Source organism: Polypterus senegalus, chromosome 2, assembly GCF_016835505.1.
Source record: "Polypterus senegalus isolate Bchr_013 chromosome 2, ASM1683550v1, whole genome shotgun sequence".
In the NCBI taxonomy this organism is placed as follows: domain Eukaryota; kingdom Metazoa; phylum Chordata; class Cladistia; order Polypteriformes; family Polypteridae; genus Polypterus; species Polypterus senegalus.
This window is the reverse complement of record NC_053155.1, coordinates 135,265,391-135,287,429: the sequence shown is the minus strand read 5'-3', so window position 1 is coordinate 135,287,429 and position 22,039 is coordinate 135,265,391. Positions and strand designations below refer to the sequence as shown.

General features: G+C 35.0%; 1 protein-coding gene across 5 annotated transcripts in view; it reads left to right on the top strand.

Annotated features, from left to right (window-relative positions):
* Positions 1-22,039, top strand: part of ercc5 (excision repair cross-complementation group 5) — a 56,803-nt gene that overhangs the window by 24,329 nt on the left and 10,435 nt on the right. For all 5 annotated transcript variants that reach the window (XM_039744679.1, XM_039744677.1, XM_039744675.1 and 2 more), the window contains 7 exons: positions 1,554-1,761; positions 2,171-3,127; positions 3,975-4,234; positions 8,506-8,625; positions 14,098-14,311; positions 19,053-19,197; positions 19,843-20,043. In XM_039744679.1, the coding sequence (XP_039600613.1) occupies positions 1,554-1,761; positions 2,171-3,127; positions 3,975-4,234; positions 8,506-8,625; positions 14,098-14,311; positions 19,053-19,197; positions 19,843-20,043 (2,105 nt within the window). The remainder of the gene's footprint in view (positions 1-1,553; positions 1,762-2,170; positions 3,128-3,974; positions 4,235-8,505; positions 8,626-14,097; positions 14,312-19,052; positions 19,198-19,842; positions 20,044-22,039) is intronic.

Sequence of the window (22,039 nt, the reverse complement as noted above, 5' to 3'; positions counted from 1 at the left end):
GTTCCCTTTTCTTTTTCTACCTTTTTAACACACTACTTCTCGCTGCGATACGGGTATATATATATATGTATATATATGTATATATATCCCGCTCTACATACTCGAATAATGGATACTTTATTCGCCATCAATGATTGTTTTGGTAAAGCCATACTCAGTGTATTCATTAGATGAACGGTAAAAAAGTAAGAGCGAGGGGAGGATGACTCATTGAGGCATGCAGGCTGTAGTGTGCGTCAACTCTATCTGAATTGCGCGATCACATTTGAAAAAATATATCTTTTCAAGTTCTATTTAGTCCATATGTGTCAAACTCAAGGGCGGGCCACATCCGCCCGGCGTGTAATTATATCCGCCCGAGATCATTTTATATACTGTATTATTGTTATTGATGGCCCGGTATATGAAGCGCTGGTAACACAATAAACTACAGATCCCATAATGCAGCGCTTCAGCTGCCTTCCAACACTTACCGCGTTAATCAAGTCTACCTTATGATGCTGCAAGTTATTGCGAAGCTAGAGTTATTGCGCACTGAGTTTGCACGGCGCTTTGGTGACTTTGAAGAACAAAAAAAGTCCGTCTACATGCGGCTCGAACCTTGTACATGTTTGGTAGCACATATCTGTGTGAGAAGCTCTTCTCAGTGATAAAGACTAACAAAACAGCACACAGGAGTCGCCTCACTGATGAGCACCTGCAATCCATCCTGAGAATCTCCACAACACAGAACCTCACACCAAACAGAAACGAACTTGTGGCCAAAAAAAGATGCCAGGCGTCCAGCTCTAAAATGACATATGAGCAAAGACAACTGAATGATTTGATTTGTTATTGCACGTAAGAGCGGAGTCAACCGTTTTAACAAACAGCGTATTGCACTGATCTGAAATAGCTGTGTGTGTATGTATGTATATATATATATATATATATATATATATATATATATATATATGTGTGTGTATATATGTGTGTGTATGTATGTATGTGTGTGTATATATGTGTGTGTATATATGTAGATATATATGTATGTATATATGTGTATATGTATAGATATGTATATATATATATGTTTATGTGTGTGTGTGTGTGTGTGTAAATATATATATGACAACAACACTCATCACTCACAACAGTGACAAAACAATTACATTGACAATCAGGTTACGTTATTTTCAAAATTTTCCTTTTCTTTTCATTGCTTCTTTAACACACTACTTCTCCGCTGCGAAGCGCGGGTATTTTGCTAGTAAACAAATAAAAGAGAATTAGTTGATTCTTCACATGCCACACATAATGAATTATCATTCTTTCTATATATCTGCAGAGCAGGTAACATTTGTTAAGACTGCACTTTTGATTAATATTAATCAGTATATACTGTTCTGTAATTGCATTATTGATATGAATTAGTTATATTAATTGAAGGTATCACTCAGTGGCTGATTGAATAAAAATGTACCTCATATTGATTATTAATAAAAAAGAAAGATGTTAAAGCTTTTAGAATTTAAAAAATATACTTGGAAATATGAAATATCTTCTTTTAATAGAAATCGTCAGATTTTTCACAGTATCAGTTGGCTGGCTTACTGAAAAGAAATAATTTAAACCAGCGAATAGAGAATGTTGAAAAGGAAATGAACCACCAGACCTCAGGCCTCATCCAAAATGAGTTTGGCTTGGATGGAGTCCATGAAAGTAATATGGAAACACGAAGGCTCGTTTCTGAAGATACATCACATTACATTCTTATAAAAGGTAATTCCTAAATATAAAGGTTTGTACATATAAAGCTAAAAAATAAAAAAATGGATGGTGTGTAAGAGAAACAAGATTTTATTTATTGAATACTTACCTGTATTTTCTAATCCACTGATCTTCAAGGAATTCTTCTAAATAGAAGGTTGCATCTTCTAAATCTTAACTTGTACCTTCTTACTTGCAATTTTTAAAGTGCATCTTAGATATTTTAAATTTAAGAATTTTTTTGCATTCAATATATCTAGAGTTAATCTCTTTGCTTCAGTTGTCTCAGAATTTAAAGTAATATTTGTTAAATAAGATTGTGAAGACTATTTTAATTTTAACATTCTGTTTTGATACTTTGGCAGTAAGATTTTGAAATTATAAAAATACATAATATACCATAAATGTTACTTTTTTCCAGGAGCAAAGAAAAATGAGGAGGTTGCTAAGGAAAATGAAACGGTACATTCTAAAGCTAGTACTTCCACATTATGTGGCACTTTTAATAAAAAACAAATGCCTCTCTGGAGCCCCGTTACTCAAGGTCATCTGAGTGATTCTACATATTCTAGCCATGCAGAAAAAGTGACTGCGTCAGAATTGAAGGATGAAAATAATTTGGAGACATTAGGAGCCCCACCTTCCCCCAGAACCTTGTTGGCCATACAATCAGCTATGGAAGATAGTTATTCAGATGAAGACTTTAAAATAGAGGGCACTGAAACAGAATCAAAAAAGGAAAGTGTTTGTATGTCACATAATCATAATAAGGAGGCTCTGTCACCAAGAACACTCTTGGCCATTCAGAAAGCTCTAAGTGATAATGAAGAAGAAATACCTGATTTACACTGCCCAAGTAATCAACCAGAGTTGAAGAAAGAAGGTTCCATTTGTAGCTCAAATGAGGATAAAAAAGTAATTGTGGAAATAATGCATGAAAAAAGAAAAAAATCACTAACAGTCTTTGAAGATGATCCATTTCCAAAAGGAGCGATGACATATCCAGAGATAAGTGAAACAACTAAAAGCAGCTTTCCATCTGAACCAAAGCACTCTTCTGAAAAAGTGTTTGCCATAAATGTGGAAAGTGTACCAAATGAAGATATTTTAAAAACAAGCTCTGAAGCATCACCTAATTCACATTCCACCAAGACCATCAAGGATACCACAGTATTATCACCTGCAAATTTGAGTCAAAAAATTAATGATCATATTAAATTACTTTCTACATCAGATCACTCATGTAATGCAGATATTCCTGAAAATCTAAAAAAAGAAAATATCATGGTCTCTTTTTCCTCACAAACATTAAAGCAAGATTTAATTTATACAAAAAATGTGGACATGGACGCAGAAACTGAACAGAGTGATTCAGAAGGTAATAATAAAGTTTTCATGAATATCAACCAAAATGTTTTGTCTTTGCTGTATCATCAAAGAAAATGTGTGTGTTTGTATATATACTTGCAGTGCTGTTGCAAGTGCCGCTAGTGTATCTGAAGCTGATTTCCCCAATTTGCACATGAAGCTGTAGTAGCATGTTGTTCGAACTGCGACATTGTGCCGAATGACTATGCACACGTCTAACTCAAATGGTAATTAAAACAATACTACATGCTGAAACCAATCCAAACCAGTTGTAACTGGTTTACAGATGTGCTGCGCTCCCCTTCACAACAATGTGTATATAATCTATATATAAATTACAATTCATATATATATATATATATATGGAAGTAGACAAAGTGTTACTTTTGCAGAAAGGTCTTAATAGGAAGTGTCACTGTCATACGCTCACTGTATTACTTTGTACCGTTTGACTCTCTACTAGCTGTGCTACCTGTCTATGTCCAGTTGAAATCTAATCAATTGCAAATGCATTGCATTTTATTACTAAAAATGTTTGTGATGTGGCATCTTTTGGAATGGCAGAGACATAGCAACCGGACAGACACAGACAGAGGCACACACACACATATATATATATGGAACCGAAGGTCCATGATACGGTTTGCATTTTCTCCCTTTGTGGATCTCTAGATATATATTCACACATACATACACATATATATCTATATCTCTGTTGTTTTGGATGAATTGCTTATACAGTATCTAATTAATTAATCGATTACCAGACATGTTAAATTTTGGCTAAATTACCTCTTTGGTCTCTGATCTAATTTAAGTAGTTATTCATATGTTTAAACTGTTTCTTTCCATTGCAGAAAGCTTCATTGAAGTATCTGAAGAATCTTCCTCTGAACCAATTGTTCAGCTTTCAGAAGAGGCATATAAAGCACCAGAATTACATATTGAGTCTGCACCTTCTTCAAGTATGCCTTCACATCTGACTATTTCTAAACCAGAAACCATGCCATCCACATCAGATGAGAATTGTGATGAGGAAGTGAATGTGAACATACAGAATGACTCAGAAAGGGATAAGGAAAAAGAAGACAAGCCAGCTTGGGAAGATATAACTCTGGTAATGTGGTATAATCTTTATAATGCAGAAGATATTGTCATTTTTTAATGGGTTTCATTAAAATTATGTAACTACAGCATTAGTTGTGTATCCATCCATTTTCTGTACCTTTTTAGCCTATTTTAGCATCACGGGTGTCCATATCTCTTCTGGAAGCACTGTTCATATGGTAAACCCCACCCACAGATTTCCATTTACACTCAGTAAAATCGAGTTGATCAAGCCAATTTAAAGTTACAAATTAACCTATCATAATTCATTTTTGAATATTGGAAATCTGAAGTACTTGGGGTGGTGGTGGGGGAGCACTCCACCCCCCACCATCCCAAACATAGAAACACATGCAACCTCCAAACGGTTAGTGCTTAGGCTTAGAATATGAACACATGATATTTGACAATAGAGAAGTATTTCAAACAAAATTAAGTACTCAAATAATAAATACACAAATTAATAGTGATAATAAATGGGGGCAAAAAAGAGCATGAAATTTGAGCATAAATATAAAGTGTCTCAGAATTTTTTTTTTTGTTGTTGCTAAGCTATTTATTCAGTTTTGTCTGTAATATTCCACAACATGCAATTTGGCTTGAATTTAAAACTGTAAGTTTCATTAGTCAAAATTGAAAGGGCAGAGTGAACGTATGTGCTTTGCTTGATTTGAGAATCCTACTATTCCTGCGCATACTCAAAGTTGTGACTGTGCACGTTGATTACCAGTACATGAAAAAGTTGCCCAGAATTACTTTGTGAAGTGGCTACTTCTAATTCTATAAACTGCAAATTCATCATTAGGAGCCTGCACCTGAAGTATCTGCTATTAGTGTGAAATTTGATGGCTGAAGGTTTAAGTCCAGAGTACCAACGATTTACCAATTAAAGTATGACATGCGCTAGAGACTGCCATCTTAACATAGATGAGTGAAATTGACGGTTTTAAATTCAAGACATATTTAATTTTGCATTTGGTGGAGTATTACAGAAAAAATTAAATCTTCAGTAAAAAACGTATTTATTTACGGTCAGATTTTGTGCTCTTTTTCCTTATTTCTTATCACTTTTCACAGTACTTTTAGTTATTTGCATATTTAATTTTGTCAGAAATATTCCTCCTTATGAGGCAGCAGCGATAATGTATTTTAATCAGTCAACATTTCTCCCCCAAACCAATGAAAAGCAATGTTTTTACAACCTGTAACAGCTCATCGTGTACTTTCTGAACCTCATTTTCCATTTCAGGGTTGATGTTTTTTAGGAACCACTCATAAATGAGACAGCGGCCCATTTCAGAGTATGCTCTGTGGCATGCACACATGCACACTACTCATTTAAATGTACCAATAACATACAAGGCTAAGGACTAAAGTCAGGTCCATGGACTTAATGAGACAGTAGCATGAACCGCTGTAACACCATATTCATATGGTTTTTATAAAATATTTAATAAACAGAGGTTATTGTTTTGACTACAGCATCTAATTATTGCTTTGCCTTTTAACAGTTATATACTTTGCTGAGATTAAGTGAAGATTTTAACCTTTTAGTAACAAAAGGACTTAATAATGAGCTGTAAAGACTTCAGCTTTTCATTTTCTTTGCAGTTTTTTTTTTTTAGATGAAACCAACAAATCTCGAAATAATTACATCTTTATATAGTAGGATCTGAGCTCTTCAATATTTACCAATAATGTATCAATGAGAGGATCCAGATTTTTTGACATGAAATTGCACAACATGAGAGTAGTTTTTTACCTGATATTTTATCCATTTTATTTAAAATTGTGAGATTTCAAAACCTAAACATAGATTGTAGTGAACATCAATTGTGAAGATTAGTTCATGCATTAATGTTTAGTTAATCTCTTCAGTTGTCTTACATCTATAGAAGACTCAAGAAACAGAAATTTATTATCAAAGATTTTTCCTGTCTTTGTGAATATTTGAATTATTGCATACAGAAAAATTTATACTATCAGAATCATTTTATTGTTAGCATGTGAAACATACCAGAATTGACTTTGATTAGATGCAAAACATGGAATACAACACAATTTCAACCCATCACTTACCTGACACTATGCAAACCACTGTACAAATACAGTATTTTTGTGAACAATGACATATAGTAACTTCAGTAGTACCCTCGAATATAAATAGAAAAACTATACAAAATAATATCAGATAGTACAAGTTGAGCAAGTATGAAGTATTTATGAATCGACAAACAGCGCAGTTAGTTATATGTTGCAAAAAACAGTTGGAAATAACCATACTGTATGTAAGTTTATTTAGGATCTGAATATTTGAGGAAAGAAGCTGTGGAGATGGTGTGTAGTTTGGGTTGCAATAGACCCGTACTTCCTCTGTGATAGCAATTTAATTGACAGAGGTGCTGGAGTGGGTGGAGTCAGCTGCAATCTTTCTGTTCTTTTTTGCTCTGGTGATAAACATTTTTTAATGTTGGAAGACAATAGCCAATGATTTTCTCAGCTGAACAAACCACCCGCTGTAACTGACTCTTAGAAAGAGAGGAGGTCGAAGAAAACCAAACTGTGATGGAGGAGGTCACAATACTCTCAGTGATGGCTGAGTAATACTTACTTCACAACAATTGTGACACTAGAGGGTGCTGTCACTCTTCAAACCCCACAGACAAACGTCCAAGATACCAAGTAAAAGCACCAGAAATATTTTAATTTCTTCTTAAATAAACTGTGCCTTCAAAGCACCTCCACCACCACAATACACAATCAATAATACAATTCTTCTTCTCCTCCTCCTCTCAGCAGCTCTGTCACTCTACCTCCCAACTCCATCTCTACTTGCTGGGTCTCGACCAGTCCTTTAAATAGTCCTCGACCCGGAAGTGCTTCTGTCCATGTGATTTAATAGGACTTCCGGGTCAGATAAAGACTTGGAATTTTTCTTCAGCCCGGAAGTAATTCCGTTCTTCCGCCCCTGTAACTTGGGAGTACTTCCGGGCTATATGGGAAATAAAAATCCCCTCATCTCCCTGCAGTGTCACACGGCGGCACCCAAGGTACCCAGCAGGGTTGTAAATCCAAACTTCATCTACCATGGCTCCCTGCAGGAATCTGGGGTACCTCTATGCTGCAGGGGAGACGCCATCTAGCAGCCTGGATGTGTCTGTCGGGATGAGCTGCCGGCCATCCATCACACAATATATGCATTGATATGCCAATCTTCTTAAGCTGGTGAAGGAAGAACAATCTCTGCCTGGCTTTCTTGATGATGGAAGTGATATGCTTGTCACATTTTAATACATTGGTGAAAGTAGTCCCCAGGAATTTAAATAACTGGACCACAGTCCCAGTCTGGCCATTAATTTGTAAAGGTGGACAGTTCGAGACTTTATTGGCGGAAAATCACTCCTCATTTCCACTGTCTTAATAGCATTTAGCTCCAAGCTGTTACAAGAACACCATTCTAAAGCATGGCCCACCTCTGTTTGATAGGAAGAATTATTAGAAATGAGACCCACTATGCCATCTGCAAATTATTTTTATAGATTTGTCCATAGGTCTACATTTATTTGTATAAAGTGAAAACAGGAGGAATGAACAAAGCCCTGGGGGGAGCCTATGCCAATTGACATTGGATTCAACAGATAAAGTCCCAGTCTCACATACTGCTTTCTACCTGTCAATAATCCATTGGCAGACGCCATAGGGTACACGTACCTGCATTAGTTCACTCTCAAACAACTCTGCTGCAGTGGCATTGAAGGCTGAGCAGAAATCCACAAACAAGACCCTTACATAAGTGTTATGCAAGTCCAGGTGCTGAAGAATGTAGTGGAGGTATAAGTTAATTGCATCCTCCACTGAACAATTTCCCCTAGGTGCAAACTGAAGTAGATTAAATAGAAGGTCAGTGATGGACTTTAGGTAGGAAAGAATGAGATGTTTGAATACTTTCATAACCACTGTGGTCAAAACAATTGGCCTATAGTCATTCAGTTCAGAGATGTTATCCTTCCTGGGGAGTGGAATGACAGTAGCTAATTTAAAGCAGTCCAATCATGTAATCTACAAATAAGATAATTTAAGCGTTTTCTATTTTAATGAACAAATATATGATGTCTAATGATTAGTAATCTAAAACATAAATTACATTCATCACTTACGTAAGTTCTTCTTGATTAACGTGAATGTGTGAATTTATGAAATGACAGCTAAAATAATAATGAGATAAAGATTATGTATACTGTGTGTTGTGGATTATGTGTTATTTTTTGTTTTATTTTAAAGGAGGAGCTTGAAGTTCTTGAAAGGAACCTGTCTATGCAGCAAAGCAGCTTACAACAGCAGAAACAACAACAGGAACGTGTTGCTAAAACTGTTACAGGCCAGATGTATCTGGAAAGTCAGGTGAAGAAGTGTTATTTTAAAGTATTTTACAAATGATTCAAAGCAGATACATTTGAGCTTTGCTTAACCCCTTAGTAGTAGCTCTTTTAATGAAATACATAAGAATCTAAATTGTTACTACACACTAATCTTACAGATGCTTCTCTGTGAGTTACTGTATAAAAAGATATTAAAATATTAACCATACATGGGGGTGTCTCTGTATTGCAGGGCAAATTAATGCACATTGCCACAGTCAATCACACTAGACCATTTTAAAGTCACCACTTGTAAACATTTTGAATGTTGAAGGCAAAACATCATATGGGTAATTTGCTATAATATTGGCATGAGGAAACCATGCAAACTCCATATAAACAGTAGCCAGCCTGGAGATTCATATTCAGTTTCCTAGAGATGTGGATATCACCACTATGTCACCTTGCCAGTGCATTAAAATGTCTATACCTGGAAACAAGGAATATAATGACATGGCATCTTAATGGAAAAGTGAAAAGATAACAGAATAATGTGTAACCTTGACACAAGCTGCAGGATTATTAATTTATGGGCATGGAATGCAAGTGAGGGATTTCATCAAGAATTGACTTAAAAATAAACTCTTAGAAACTTTGGATTATGTGTTGAACACTTTACACTGGCTTTAAAGATTTAGTTGTATGCACTACTTGTTTATTAAGGTGAATATATGTGATGATATTATTGGGTGTCATAAAATATTTTTTTAGTACACAGTGTTAAAAGAAACATCATTGACAGAGGTTTTTCCACTTTCATAAAAATATCACAGTAGGAGAAATGTATCGAAATAGTATTTTTGTTCATCCCTTGTACAGGAGTGCCATTTTTACATCATTTGATTTGATTCTGCTATCTGTGAAAGCTATTCGGCCATCACAAGCATATTTGGGCTACATTTTAAAATACATTATATTGTAAAGTGGTGTTACAAAACATGTATTTAATGTAGTCAACTAATTCATATAAATACATATATGATTATAACTTATTGTTACAAAAAATTTAATAAACAAAAATGTTATAATGATAAATAAACAAAAAAATGTGTTAGGTCCCTGAATGCACCTGAATGTTATGGCATGCATACATTTTATAACTTGTTTATATTGTGTTTCATTAAGTAAGCATGCATATTCTTTGTCAACATTGGGAATCTCGGTTAACTCTTTAGTGTAGGTACTGCAAACATGCATGTATTACATTTATAAGTATTACTCATTTCTAATAAGACATTAACAAAGGCGTCTTTTTATGTTAACACTTACAAAATCATCAGTAAAGTGGTTATTCATATGTGCATGTGGTTTACTAAAATAACTTGACCTTGGAACAAGCAAAGATAGATAGAACTTTATTTGTACCCAGGGGAAAATCTGGTGAAAGAGGTGGCTTAACTGAGCTATGTTTCTCTTGATATTGCATACTTCAGCATAAGACCTTGGAATTCTTCATATTCAAACGTCATTTTTGCAGTGTATCAAAGGTTCTTAACATGTCATACTGCACAGAGACAAATGACTGCTATACTGATGCTTTAAAAGCATTTATTGTTTTTTTTTTTTAATACAGTAAATCCTGAAACCTAAATTGAGGCTTATTTGTGGCATGATCACATTTTGCTTGAGTTATGGCACAACTTCAAACATAATTAATTTCCAGTAACATATAATTTTAATCCCATATTTAAACTTTAAGACTGGGCATGGTCCTGTACTATTTGCTTTTCAAATCATGAAAATGAAACTATTTTTAAAAAAAAAAAAAGCTCCTACACAAATGCAGTCACAAAAGTCCCACTGCAGGACTGCTCCACATGTTAATGAGCCATGTAAAAAATAGTAGACAAAGTTGTAGAGTTAATTTCAGTTTGAGACGTATTGATACATTACAGAAATCATGGACACCAGTTCGGTGTAATTGATCTTACTGATATCCTGTCATGAGAAATGTATATAACCCCAGGTGAGGACCTTTTTTGTGAACCTAGTTCCAGAATGTCTTCTAAATGACAATGTTTTATCTCGGACTCCAAAGACTCCCCACACTCTGACAGAAATCTTGACAGAAATTTGTCAGTGTCCTTGAGAAACTGTACAGGTTTACTGCTCTACAACAGTTTGAATGAAAAGCCATTGTCTTTGAACTGACAGCCAGGGGCAGTTAGGTAGGTGGAGAAGAAAATACCCATGACTTACTAGAGACAAGAGATTGTCTGCTGTTTGAAAAAGGAATTCACTCCCTTGGAAGCTTTTATATTTTTTGTTACACAACATTAAATGACAGTGGATTCAAATTTGGTTTTTTAACATTGACTTTAAAGATTATTTTTATGCTAATCCAAGTAAAAACTGATCCCTGTAAAGAGGTGTAAATTAATTACACATACACAAAATAAGTGATCACATAAGTATTTGCGTCCTTCAGGTCAATATTTAGTAGATTCATGTTTGATAGCAATTCTGGCTATGGGTTTGTATGGATAAATCACTTTCAGTATTGCACATATGGAGGGTGCCATTTTTTTCTTTCAGTTTTACAAAACTGTGTCGTGAGGACTGTGTATGAATGGACTTTTTCCAGCCACAAATTTTCAGTTGGATTGAGAACTGGACTCTGACTTGATCACTGCTGGACATTAACTGTTCTTTTTAAGTTATTCCTGTATCATTTTGTTTTTTGGATTTCCTTGCTTTTCCACATTGCCAAATGGTAGAGATCTGTTTTGATTTTGGCATTAACCGTTCCTATTCTGTTAATCAGTGTCAAAAAGCCACTGTGATTTAATGTTGTATAATATTTTTTTAAACTATAGGTTGCAGGTTGTCACCTTTTGGGACTTACAACAGTGACTCACCACCCTGCATCTTCAGTGGGAAAGTATAGCATACAGTTTGCAAAGTGTGTTGAGATGGGTCACCATGGGCAGGTTACACAATTGCCAGGCTATGACTGTCTGCAGCAGTTCTCCAAGGGGACTAAACAAACCACCCCCCTTATAACTTTGGTGGTTATTCTCCAATTAATACCCCACAAGGGGTGTCTAACAGTGATGAATCACCAAGGGGGACCCCACCATGACTTTCTGCAATGATTCTACATGGGGAAATATTGTTCAATCTGATGGTTGTTGAGGACTGGGTCAAGAAGATACTAAGATGGGCAAGATTTGGTTGTGACAAAAAAAGTTTTAAACACTTATATAACAATAAAATGCAAAAAGGCACTGGACATATTTCAGGATAAAGACTAAAACATCCCTCTGCCACCAGACTGGATGTTGAGTAAAACAGAAATCCATTTTACTCCATTTAAAAATGAACACAACGTTTTTCAGAAATGTGCCACTAGAAAATTGCATAAAAAATTAGTTCAGTGAAGAAGCGTTTTCAGTTTCAGCTGCTTTCTATTTGGCTTTCTTCATTTAGTATTTTAGTTTAAAGTATATTGCTCATGATATTTCTTTGTTTCATAAACTAATGTACATTTGTTTGAACATTATTTTTTCCATTGATTTTTAATTTCTTTAAGTTTCCTTTGTCTAACCCATTTAAGCTAGACATTATCTTGTTTGCCTAACCCAGACTGCATATACTGTAGATCTTTAATGTGCTAATTTATCTGAATATACAGTTAACAAATGTGGACTGTAAGAAACCATATCTACAGTGGTGTGAAAAACTATTTGCCCCCTTCCCGATTTCTTATTCTTTTGCATGTTTGTCACACAAAATGTTTCTGATCATCAAACACATTTAACCATTAGTCAAATATTTACACAAGTAAACACAAAATGCAGTTTTTAAATGATGGTTTTTATTGTTTAGGGAGAAAAAAATCCAAACCTATATGGCCCTGTGTGAAAAAGTAATTGCCCCCTGAACCTGATAACTGGTTGGGCCACCCTTAGCAGCAATGACTGCAATCAAGCGTTTGCGATAACTTGCAATGAGTCTCTTACAGCGCTCTGGAGGAATTTTGGCCCACTCATCTTTGCAGAATTGTTGTAATTCAGCTTTATTTGAGCGTTTTCTAACATGAAGCGCCTTTTTAAGGTCATGCCATAGCATCTCAATTGGATTCAGGTCAGGACTTTGACTAGGCCACTCCAAAGTCTTCATTTTGGTTTTCTTCAGCCATTCAGAGGTGGATTTGCTGGTGTGTTTTGGGTCATTGTCCTGTTGCAGCACCCAAGATCGCTTCAGCTTGAGTTGATGAACAGATGGCCGGACATTCTCCTTCAGGATTTTTTGGTAGACAGTAGAATTCATGGTTCCATCTATCACAGCAAGCCTTCCAGGTCCTGAAGCAGCAAAACAACCCCAGACCATCACACTACCACCACCATATTTTACTGTTGGTATGATGTTCTTTTTCTGCAATGCTGTGTTCCTTTTACGCCAGATGTAACGGGACATTTGCCTTCCAAAAAGTTCAACTTTTGTCTCATCAGTCCACAAGATATTTTCCCAAAAGTCTTGGCAATCATTGAGATGTGTCTTGGCAAAATTGGGACGAGCCCTAATGTTCTTTTTGCTTAACAGTGGTTTGCATCTTGGAAATCTGCCATGCAGGCCGTTTTTGCCCAGCCTCTTTCTTATGGTGGAGTCGTGAACACTGACCTTAATTGAGGCAAGTGAGGCCTGCAGTTCTTTAGACGTTGTCCTGGGGTCTTTTGTGACCTCTCGGATGAGTCGTCTCTGCGCTCTTGGGGTAATTTTGGTCGGCCGGCCACTCCTGGGAAGGTTCACCACTGTTCCATGTTTTTGCCATTTGTGGATAATGGCTCTCACTGCGGTTCGCTGGAGTCCCAAAGCTTTAGAAATGGCTTTATAACCTTTACCAGACTGATAGATCTCAATTACTTCTGTTCTCATTTGTTCCTGAATTTCTTTGGATCTTGGCATGATGTCTAGCTTTTGAGGTGCTTTTGGTCTACTTCTCTGAGTCAGGCAGCTCCTATTGAAGTGATTTTTTGATTGAAACAGGTGTGGCAGTAATCAGGCCTGGGGGTGGCTACGGAAATTGAACTCGGGTGTGATACACCACAGTTAGGTGATTTTGAACAAGGGGGCAATTACTTTTTCACACAGGGCCATGTAGGTTTGGATTTTTTTTTCTTCCTAAATTATAAAAAGCATCATTTAAAAACTGCATTTTGTGTTTACTTGTGTTATATTTGACTAATGGTTAAATGTGTTTGATGATCAGAAACATTTTGTGTGACAAACATGCAAAAGAATAAGAAATCAGGAAGGGGGCAAATAGTTTTTCACACCACTGTATATGTGTTGTTGATATTTTGATTTTAAATATTTACTTTTTTATATTTTAAAACAAAATATAGAAATCTGTTAAATCTGCTGTACTCTATGTATATTTTTACATAAAAATCAAAAAAGTTTTTTTTTTTTTTTTTCACTTTTAAGTATTAACTATTTTTCTGAATTGCAGGAACTTTTGCGACTTTTTGGAATTCCTTTTATTGTGGCACCAATGGAAGCAGAAGCACAGTGTGCCTTTTTGGATATTACTGATCAGACCAGTGGTACTATAACAGATGACAGTGATATTTGGTTGTTTGGAGCACGAAATGTTTACAAGAACTTCTTTAACCAAAACAAATATGTGGAAAATTATCAGCTTGTTGATCTTCAGAACCAGCTAGGTATCAAACTTCTTAAATGTAGGAGCAAGTAGTAGTTTCACTAGTGAATACTGGGTTTATTAACAGTGAGATTAATTAATAATTAAAATATAGTTGTTCAGAAAATGATTAAAGTTTGTTGTTAGTACATAATCAGATTTGTATCGCATAATTATTGAGTTGGTAGACTTCAGATTTCATCTGATACGTTTTACCAGCTTTTAGTAAAAATTTGAATTTCATTTACTCTCAGTTTGGCCAGAAAAATCTGAGTGCATGAGTTCATGCATCAGCAGCACCAGATTACTGGAACCATACTACTTATGATTAGGTTTGCTTGGCAAAATTAACCAAACTGTTTTTGCAAATTTTCTGAGTTTGCTAGTGACCTTCTTTGCCAAGTTATTTTCTGAAAATCCACCATGCGGCCACCTTAGGTGAATGTTTTTTCCAGTGCCCTGTAATGCTTTGTGAGGCCCACTTGACATCACAGAGCTGTAGTAGCCATGTTGCATGGGGATGGGAATTCCTGATTGCGCGTACACAGAACTTTTCACACTTGACATGAACTTTCATGCATGTATACTATGAGCAATCTCCCACTGCATACTTATTGGCAAATCCAATCTCCTTGGGGCATGCCTATTTGTGGTATATACATGCATGCCCCAAAATGCATAAAAGAAATGGTGGCCATGTGGAACAGCACTTCAGATATGCTGCATGACATGTGCTGGACACAGTGATATCTATTTTGTTTAATATATGTAAACTTAATGTTAGTAATTGCCCATTTATTCATGTTATTTATAATTATTCTGGCTTTTGGCTTTTGTTTTTGGGGCATAGTGGAACAGTGATTAGCTTTGCTGTCTCACAGCTCTGGTCACATTTTTGGCCACAGCGATTGGTCCCACATAGTTGGCAGTTGCTTCCCAAGGCCCTCATTAAAACTTAAAAGACCATTGAACCATTATAATCCACTGTAAACTGGTTTAATTCGTGCTTTCCCATTGACTTCATTGCATTTCCTTGAATTCAGTGAACTTTCAAAAATATTTCCACAGTTTTTCAGAACTCCCAGTGAAGCGAACTCTACAGGGTTTGCTCATGCCTACTTATGATTTATTGTCCCCAATAGCACCACCAAAGGAAAGACTCCTGTGTCTTTGCCAGTGTATGTCTATTAATTCTGAAAGCTATAATGGAGAACCTGCCCCACGGATGCTGTAAATGCAAGTGTAATTAAATGCTACATTTTTTTGTAAGGACCTCATCACTGAGAAAGAATTGTAAGTTGCACCTACATTAGTTTCATTGAACTGAAATGCACAATACTTTTTTTAATTGAGTTTTTAGTCACTTGTTTTTTAAATCAGAGTCGGGCAAATAAAAATGTTGGTTTACTTTTCAGTGCCCAGAAAACAAGACTAGTATTTCTTATATGAAATTGTACTGCTTTAAGCAAATGGCAATAGTCCACAAACTCTGGTGGAGTAATATTAACATCACAAATTACTACACTGGTTCCAGTTTTAAGGTTTTAACAGTATAACAAAAAAAAATCTCCATTTTTTGATAAGACCTGAACACTCCGTTTACAGTTTTCTACCCTAAGGTTAACTTGTAAAGTGAAGCTGACCTTGTCTTTGATTTGCTGCGCTTATAAAGAGGTAAACCTGACATGAAAACTGGTTTTGCCTCACCAAAAGAAAAAGATTAAGAAGAGCTGCTGCCCAACAGCTCCAGAGACTAGACACAGCACTGTCTATTGGAGCTCTGCTCATGTTCCTCTTGACCCCCTCTTCCCCCAGATATTGTGAATTTCTTCCTGCAACCCAAATGCATGTGTAATCGGTAAAGTACTGCTTCTAAGTTGACTGTTAATGAATAAGTATGGTTGTGTGCACAATGACTTGCATCCCTTCCTGGGCTGGTTTATGCCAAGCATCCATTGCTATTGGTATTAGACATTGACTCTATGTAACCCTGAAATGTACAGTTTGTTCTTATAAAATATATTGTCCTTGTGCTGTTATTTTTTTTCTTTTAAATTTGGTAAAATGTTTTTTTTATCACTGTTCTTCCTTCATTCAAGTAATTTGCTTTGGCCTAGTGTCTTTTGAATTTAGTCATCCCTCCATTTTCTTAACTTGTTTTTTCTATTACATTGCAAGAAACTGTTTTGGGCAAAAGGTAGAGCACAGCTCATCACATAGTATACATAAGCACAAATCAATGAGTGAAGCCAGGCAAATTTGCTGTTTAACATAACATGCAAGTCTTAGGCATGTTTGGAATGAACTGAAGTACCCAAAAAACCCGACTGAGTATGGAGAGAATCCGAATACTCCACACTGATTGTGACACAGCTGTGCCTTTGAATATCTGTGGTATCAGTGCTAATCACTCTGCCACCATGCATCATTCATTTCTTATGCCTCACCAACTGTTTGAAAAAATGCTGGTCTAACAGAAGATTTAAAATGATGTGGGATTCTACAACCCCTGGCAAAATATTGGAATCACCACCAGGTTGTTTTGGTGTTTTACTTTGTTAAAAACAAATCACAGATGTGACACAAAACTAATTTTATTTAACAGCAGAACAATCTGGCACTATAAAACATACCTCAAAAATGAAATTGTTATAATTAATGGTACATTTTTTGTTCAGACCAAGTAGAAGAAAAAATTATGACCGCTTGAATTCTTCCTGGCATGGACCTCCCTGATGTAAAATAATATTGCTCATCAATCAGATTCCACCTTTCTTGTACAGCAGTTAACAGATCAGCTTTGCAGGATGGAGCTTTGTCATGGACCTTTTTTTCATTTTCCTGTTGAACTGTTTGCTGGCCATATTATTGAGTTGATAAGCCTTTCCTGAAGAAAAGTTTTAACCCTCTTTGCTCTGTGGCTAAATGCATTATCATCCTGGAAAATGACTTAATTATCACCAAACCTAGTTTTGATTGATTGAATGAGAAAAGTGTCCAAAATGTCCATGTACACCAATGCATTTACTGTTTTGGTAAAGTTTGCCATCTCCCCTGGTCCTTTACCTGACATGCAACCTCATATCAGCAGTGTGTGAGGACATTTGCTTGTTTTCTTCAGGCAGTCACCGTTATATGTGTCATTAAAACGGCACCAAACAAAAGTTCCAGCATCATCTCCTTGGCCAATATAGATTTGTGATTGATCACTTTCCTGTCAGTCAGCCAGGTGCAACAGCTTTAACTATAAACTAATTATCCTATTTAGACTTGTGCAGGTATTTAAGAAATGCAAATTACTAAGTAATTCCATAATTTTTCCTCATCTTTGAATAATTCCATATTTTTTTTCTCTACTTGGTTTGAACAAAAAAATCTGCCATTAATTACAACAGTTTAATTTACTTTTTTGAAGTATATTTTACAGAATATTCAGCTGTTAAATAAAATTGTTTTGTGCCATATCTGTGATTTGTTTTTCTTGTTTCTTTTTTCAAAAAGGTTGAACAGCTGAATGAAATATTACAGGGAGTATTGGAAAGGCGAGTGCCAGCAGAACAGAGCTACAAAGTTTTGTGTATGTATTTTTAGGAAAAAGATGTGAAAATTGATTAGTTAACACTTTCATATAGTTAAACCCTTCATTTTTTTCAACAGAAAAATATTTCTATATCAGTAAAATGTTTGAGCGTTTATGGAAACATCTTGTGTCTATGGCAAACATTTTGTGGACCCTAAATTTAAAATTATACTTTGAATTATAACTATGCAGAGTTTGTAGGCTTTTAAAGATAGAAGTTTAAAATGTGATATCAGCAACAGCCAAACCACGGCTCAGAAGTTCCCAAAACTGGGCATATCCATTTAGAACTTTGAAAGAAAAACATTTGTGAATTTTGATCATATGCTTACACAACTCAAAATTTTCAGACACAGCAGTGGTATTGTGCTGTATATCTATTTTGCTGTAGTATAATTTAGTCATGTGGTAAATATGAACAAAGTCATTTGTTGGCCATATTTTATTACTTATATTGAAAGTTGCCAATTAGAAACTAGGTTTCTAGAATGTGAAATTTTCTGTGACAAAAGTTGTATGAATTCAGTGAAAAGTACAGACTCGGGTCACATTTTAGTGACCATTTTGATTTATAATGCTTTGCTTTTGTTGCTTATTTGGAGGTTTAAAGTGCACCAGACTTGAACAAACATCTATGTGCAGTAGTTAATTCATGAAAGGATGAAAATACAGTGTGAAGCATATTCTGTAGGTATAACCCTTTTGTATAATATTGTTCACTTAAAATAGTGTTGACTTTTGATTCCTGATTTAGCATTGTTCAATATTTAACTCGCTTTTAAAAAGAGTAAAAGGCAAATAGTAGTTAAGTTACTTCCTCACTAAAAAAAATAAACAGAAAGGTGGAGAGAGAAGGTTTTGGAGATGCAGTCTTTATAATTTATGTAAAAGCTATACTGCTGATACATTGTACAAGTAATTTTTGGAATTTCCTTTTGCAAATACTTTCCAACACAACATTTCATTTACTACACCATATAAAAGATTGTTTGATACTGTCAAAGGTCATTTGTTCAAAAAAAGGAAAAAATATATACTGTAGTATCTCTTTCAAATACTCTTCTGCTACTTACGGCAATAAAATGTAATAGGAGTTTGTATTTACTGTTTGAACTCATGTATAAATAAGACCACATAAGTGTCATGTTAAAAAAAAAAAATCTTTTTTTATTGGGTTCTGTAGGTTTAAACCGAAGTAAACTAATTAATCTGGCTTATTTGCTGGGTAGTGACTACACTGAAGGAATTCCTGGTGTTGGATATGTCACTGGCATGGAGATTTTAAATGAGTTTCCAGGACCAGGATTAGAACCACTAATTAAATTCTCGTAAGTGATTTATTCATTTTATTTATAGCAACCTGATAAAAATTATATGCCATTCATTAAGTTTCTATTATTAACTTATTAACAGTTTTCTTAAGTTGAATGTCTAGTGAGGTCTCATGGCCTGGAACCCCTGCAGATTTCATTTATTTATTTATTTTTATTTTTGTTTTTTTTTCTGTCCTTCCTGGCCATTGGACCATACTTTTATTCTATGTTAATTAGTGTTCTCTAATTTTAATTATTTGTTTTGTCTTTTTTCTCTTTCTTCATCGTGTAAAGCACTTTGAGCTACATTGTTTGTATGAAAATGAGCTATATAAGTAAATATTGTTGTTGAATATCTGTTATCGATGGATTATAATGAAAATAAAAGGTGTTAATTGAAAAATTATTTACTTAAAATAAACAGGGATTCTTGAGCAGATAGCCTTGACGTTGTTTGTTTGGACACTGCTGTCAATTGCATTTAATAAAGTATACAGTAGTTGCTAATTTCATAAGGAAATTAGGTAAAACTTGAATTTATTGTACAAAACAGATACTGTGCAGAAAATTGCCACATATCCTGCACTATTAAATATAAACACTGATAAAACAAGTAAAGTATTATTGTATTGTAGCTAAGTTTCTTTTTCTTCTGATTAGCAAGTGGTTTGCTGAAGCTCAGGAGAACAAAAAGATAAGAGAAAATCCCAATGACACTCGAGTGAAAAAGAAACTCCGGCATTTGAAGGTTCCTCCATATTTTCCCAATACTGCTGTGCAAGTAGCATATTTGAAACCAGTGGTTGATGATTGTCATGCTGATTTTTCATGGGGTACACCTGATTTGGACCTAATAAAAGAATATCCTTTATTTTACAGTCTATGTAATATATATATTTTAATCATTTGCTGAAATATTTCTTGCATTTTGTGTGTTTTATGGTTGTATTTTTGAGAATATTTTCATTGATGTCTTAGATATACTGTAGCTTCCTACATCGAAAGACATTGCTGTATATATGTAATATACACACACTTTCGCATGGTATAATTTCCAATCACTCGGTATGCTATACACATTTACAAATACTTAGTTAAAAACAAAAATATAGTGAGTTATGTATATACAGGCATGAAGATGTACTTATCTCTTTTAAAGCTGCTGATGGTAGGAATAATTATTACTGGTACATAATAAAAGCATTAAACTGATGCAAACTAGCAATGGAGTGGACAAATGCAAAACCCTGGTTACACAGAGGAGATAAACACCTTGGACCAGCAGAGGATTAGAGAAGAGAAGGTAAGGTTTATCTGATTCAGGTCTTTCCCTAGATGCTTTATATTTTGCTATGGTGCAGCTTAGACTCATGATTTTGGAGACGTGTTAAGATGTAGTGCCAGGTCTAACTCGGTAATTCATTCCAAGTACTACAAAAGTACATGATAAGAGAAGGAGTAGTACTGTACTGACTTAGGAACAGGCATTTACACTTCTTGCCTAAGTCATTAAAGAATATAGATATAGAACAGATCTAACAGCATGCTATGGAGCAAAAGGTGAGGCTTCAGGCATGATTTAAAAAGCTGTGGGCATAGGGATATTTCTAATATTAGCAGTCAGTTCATTCAAGAATTTGGAGGGTATTATGGGTAAAGGTTCTGTCATTTTGTAGGGTTGCTAGGATAGGGAAAAAATCTAAATATAGCTATTCTACCAATTTTCACCCTGGTCATTTTATCATATACTGTGTTGCAGGCTTGTTGCATGCTTGTTCCTGGGCTTGTGTTGCAATCATCCAGTGTTCTGTTACTGAATTTTCTTACTGATGATGTAGTTTTTCCCGATCTTCTGCAGGGTTCTACGCTAAAACTGTGAAGAGCAGGGTCCCAGGTGCTATTATAGTCCCTGCATTGGTGTACACTGAATTTCAGCTTACAGTGCATTCAGAAATATTTCAGACTCCTCAACTTTCTGTATACTTTTGATGTGTTGTATGTTTAATTTTAAATTGATTAATTTTTTTTTTATTTTTTCCCATCAATGTACACATCTGTTCGATTTTAAATACATTTGCAAACCTCACTGAAAACACATTTTCATTATGTCATTATATGTTATTGAGTGTATATTTATGGCCAAAAATGGCAGGTTTATCTGTTTAAAATTAAATCTACTATACACAAAAACTGTGCAGTAATTGAAGAGATCTGAATCCACTGTAAATTACTAGATTTAGGCCATTTTGACTCAATATATTTTTGAGTTGAAACTGTGCATTATCATATTTTGTCTGTAGTATTTAGGTTTACTCCCCTAATTTAATTAACATAATTTTGGCACACAAGCACTCCCTGTATTTCTTCATTTTAGTTTGTCAGGTGTATCTTAATCAATTTCTTTCTCAACATGTATTTGCCTTATTAATATATCCTGGGAGCACTCCTGGCTTCATAAATGCCTTGAGATCCCATTTTATAGCTCACTTCTCTTGTTCAACATATGTGCTTATTATTGCATGTTCTCTTCTCTGTTTCTTGGTTTGTTCAGTTTATTCCTTTCTTTTTGTTACTTTCTTTGTATGTTCTTTTGACATTGCTTCTTGAAATGGATTGTTTTTAAACTTTATCCATCCATATCTTTCAGCTTACTCTTTATTTCTAGATATTTTGTCATTTCAGTTCTTTCCATTTCCTAGTATACCAAGAATCAGCAAGGATGAAATCAAGCGGTTTTTTTTTTTCTAAGATACGTGATTGTCCCTTTTCACTTAAACTACTGCTGTATGATAGTTAGCTCATGATGAAATTTTACATAATCTCTTCAGTCCAACCTTGCACAGAGAGAGAAGCATAG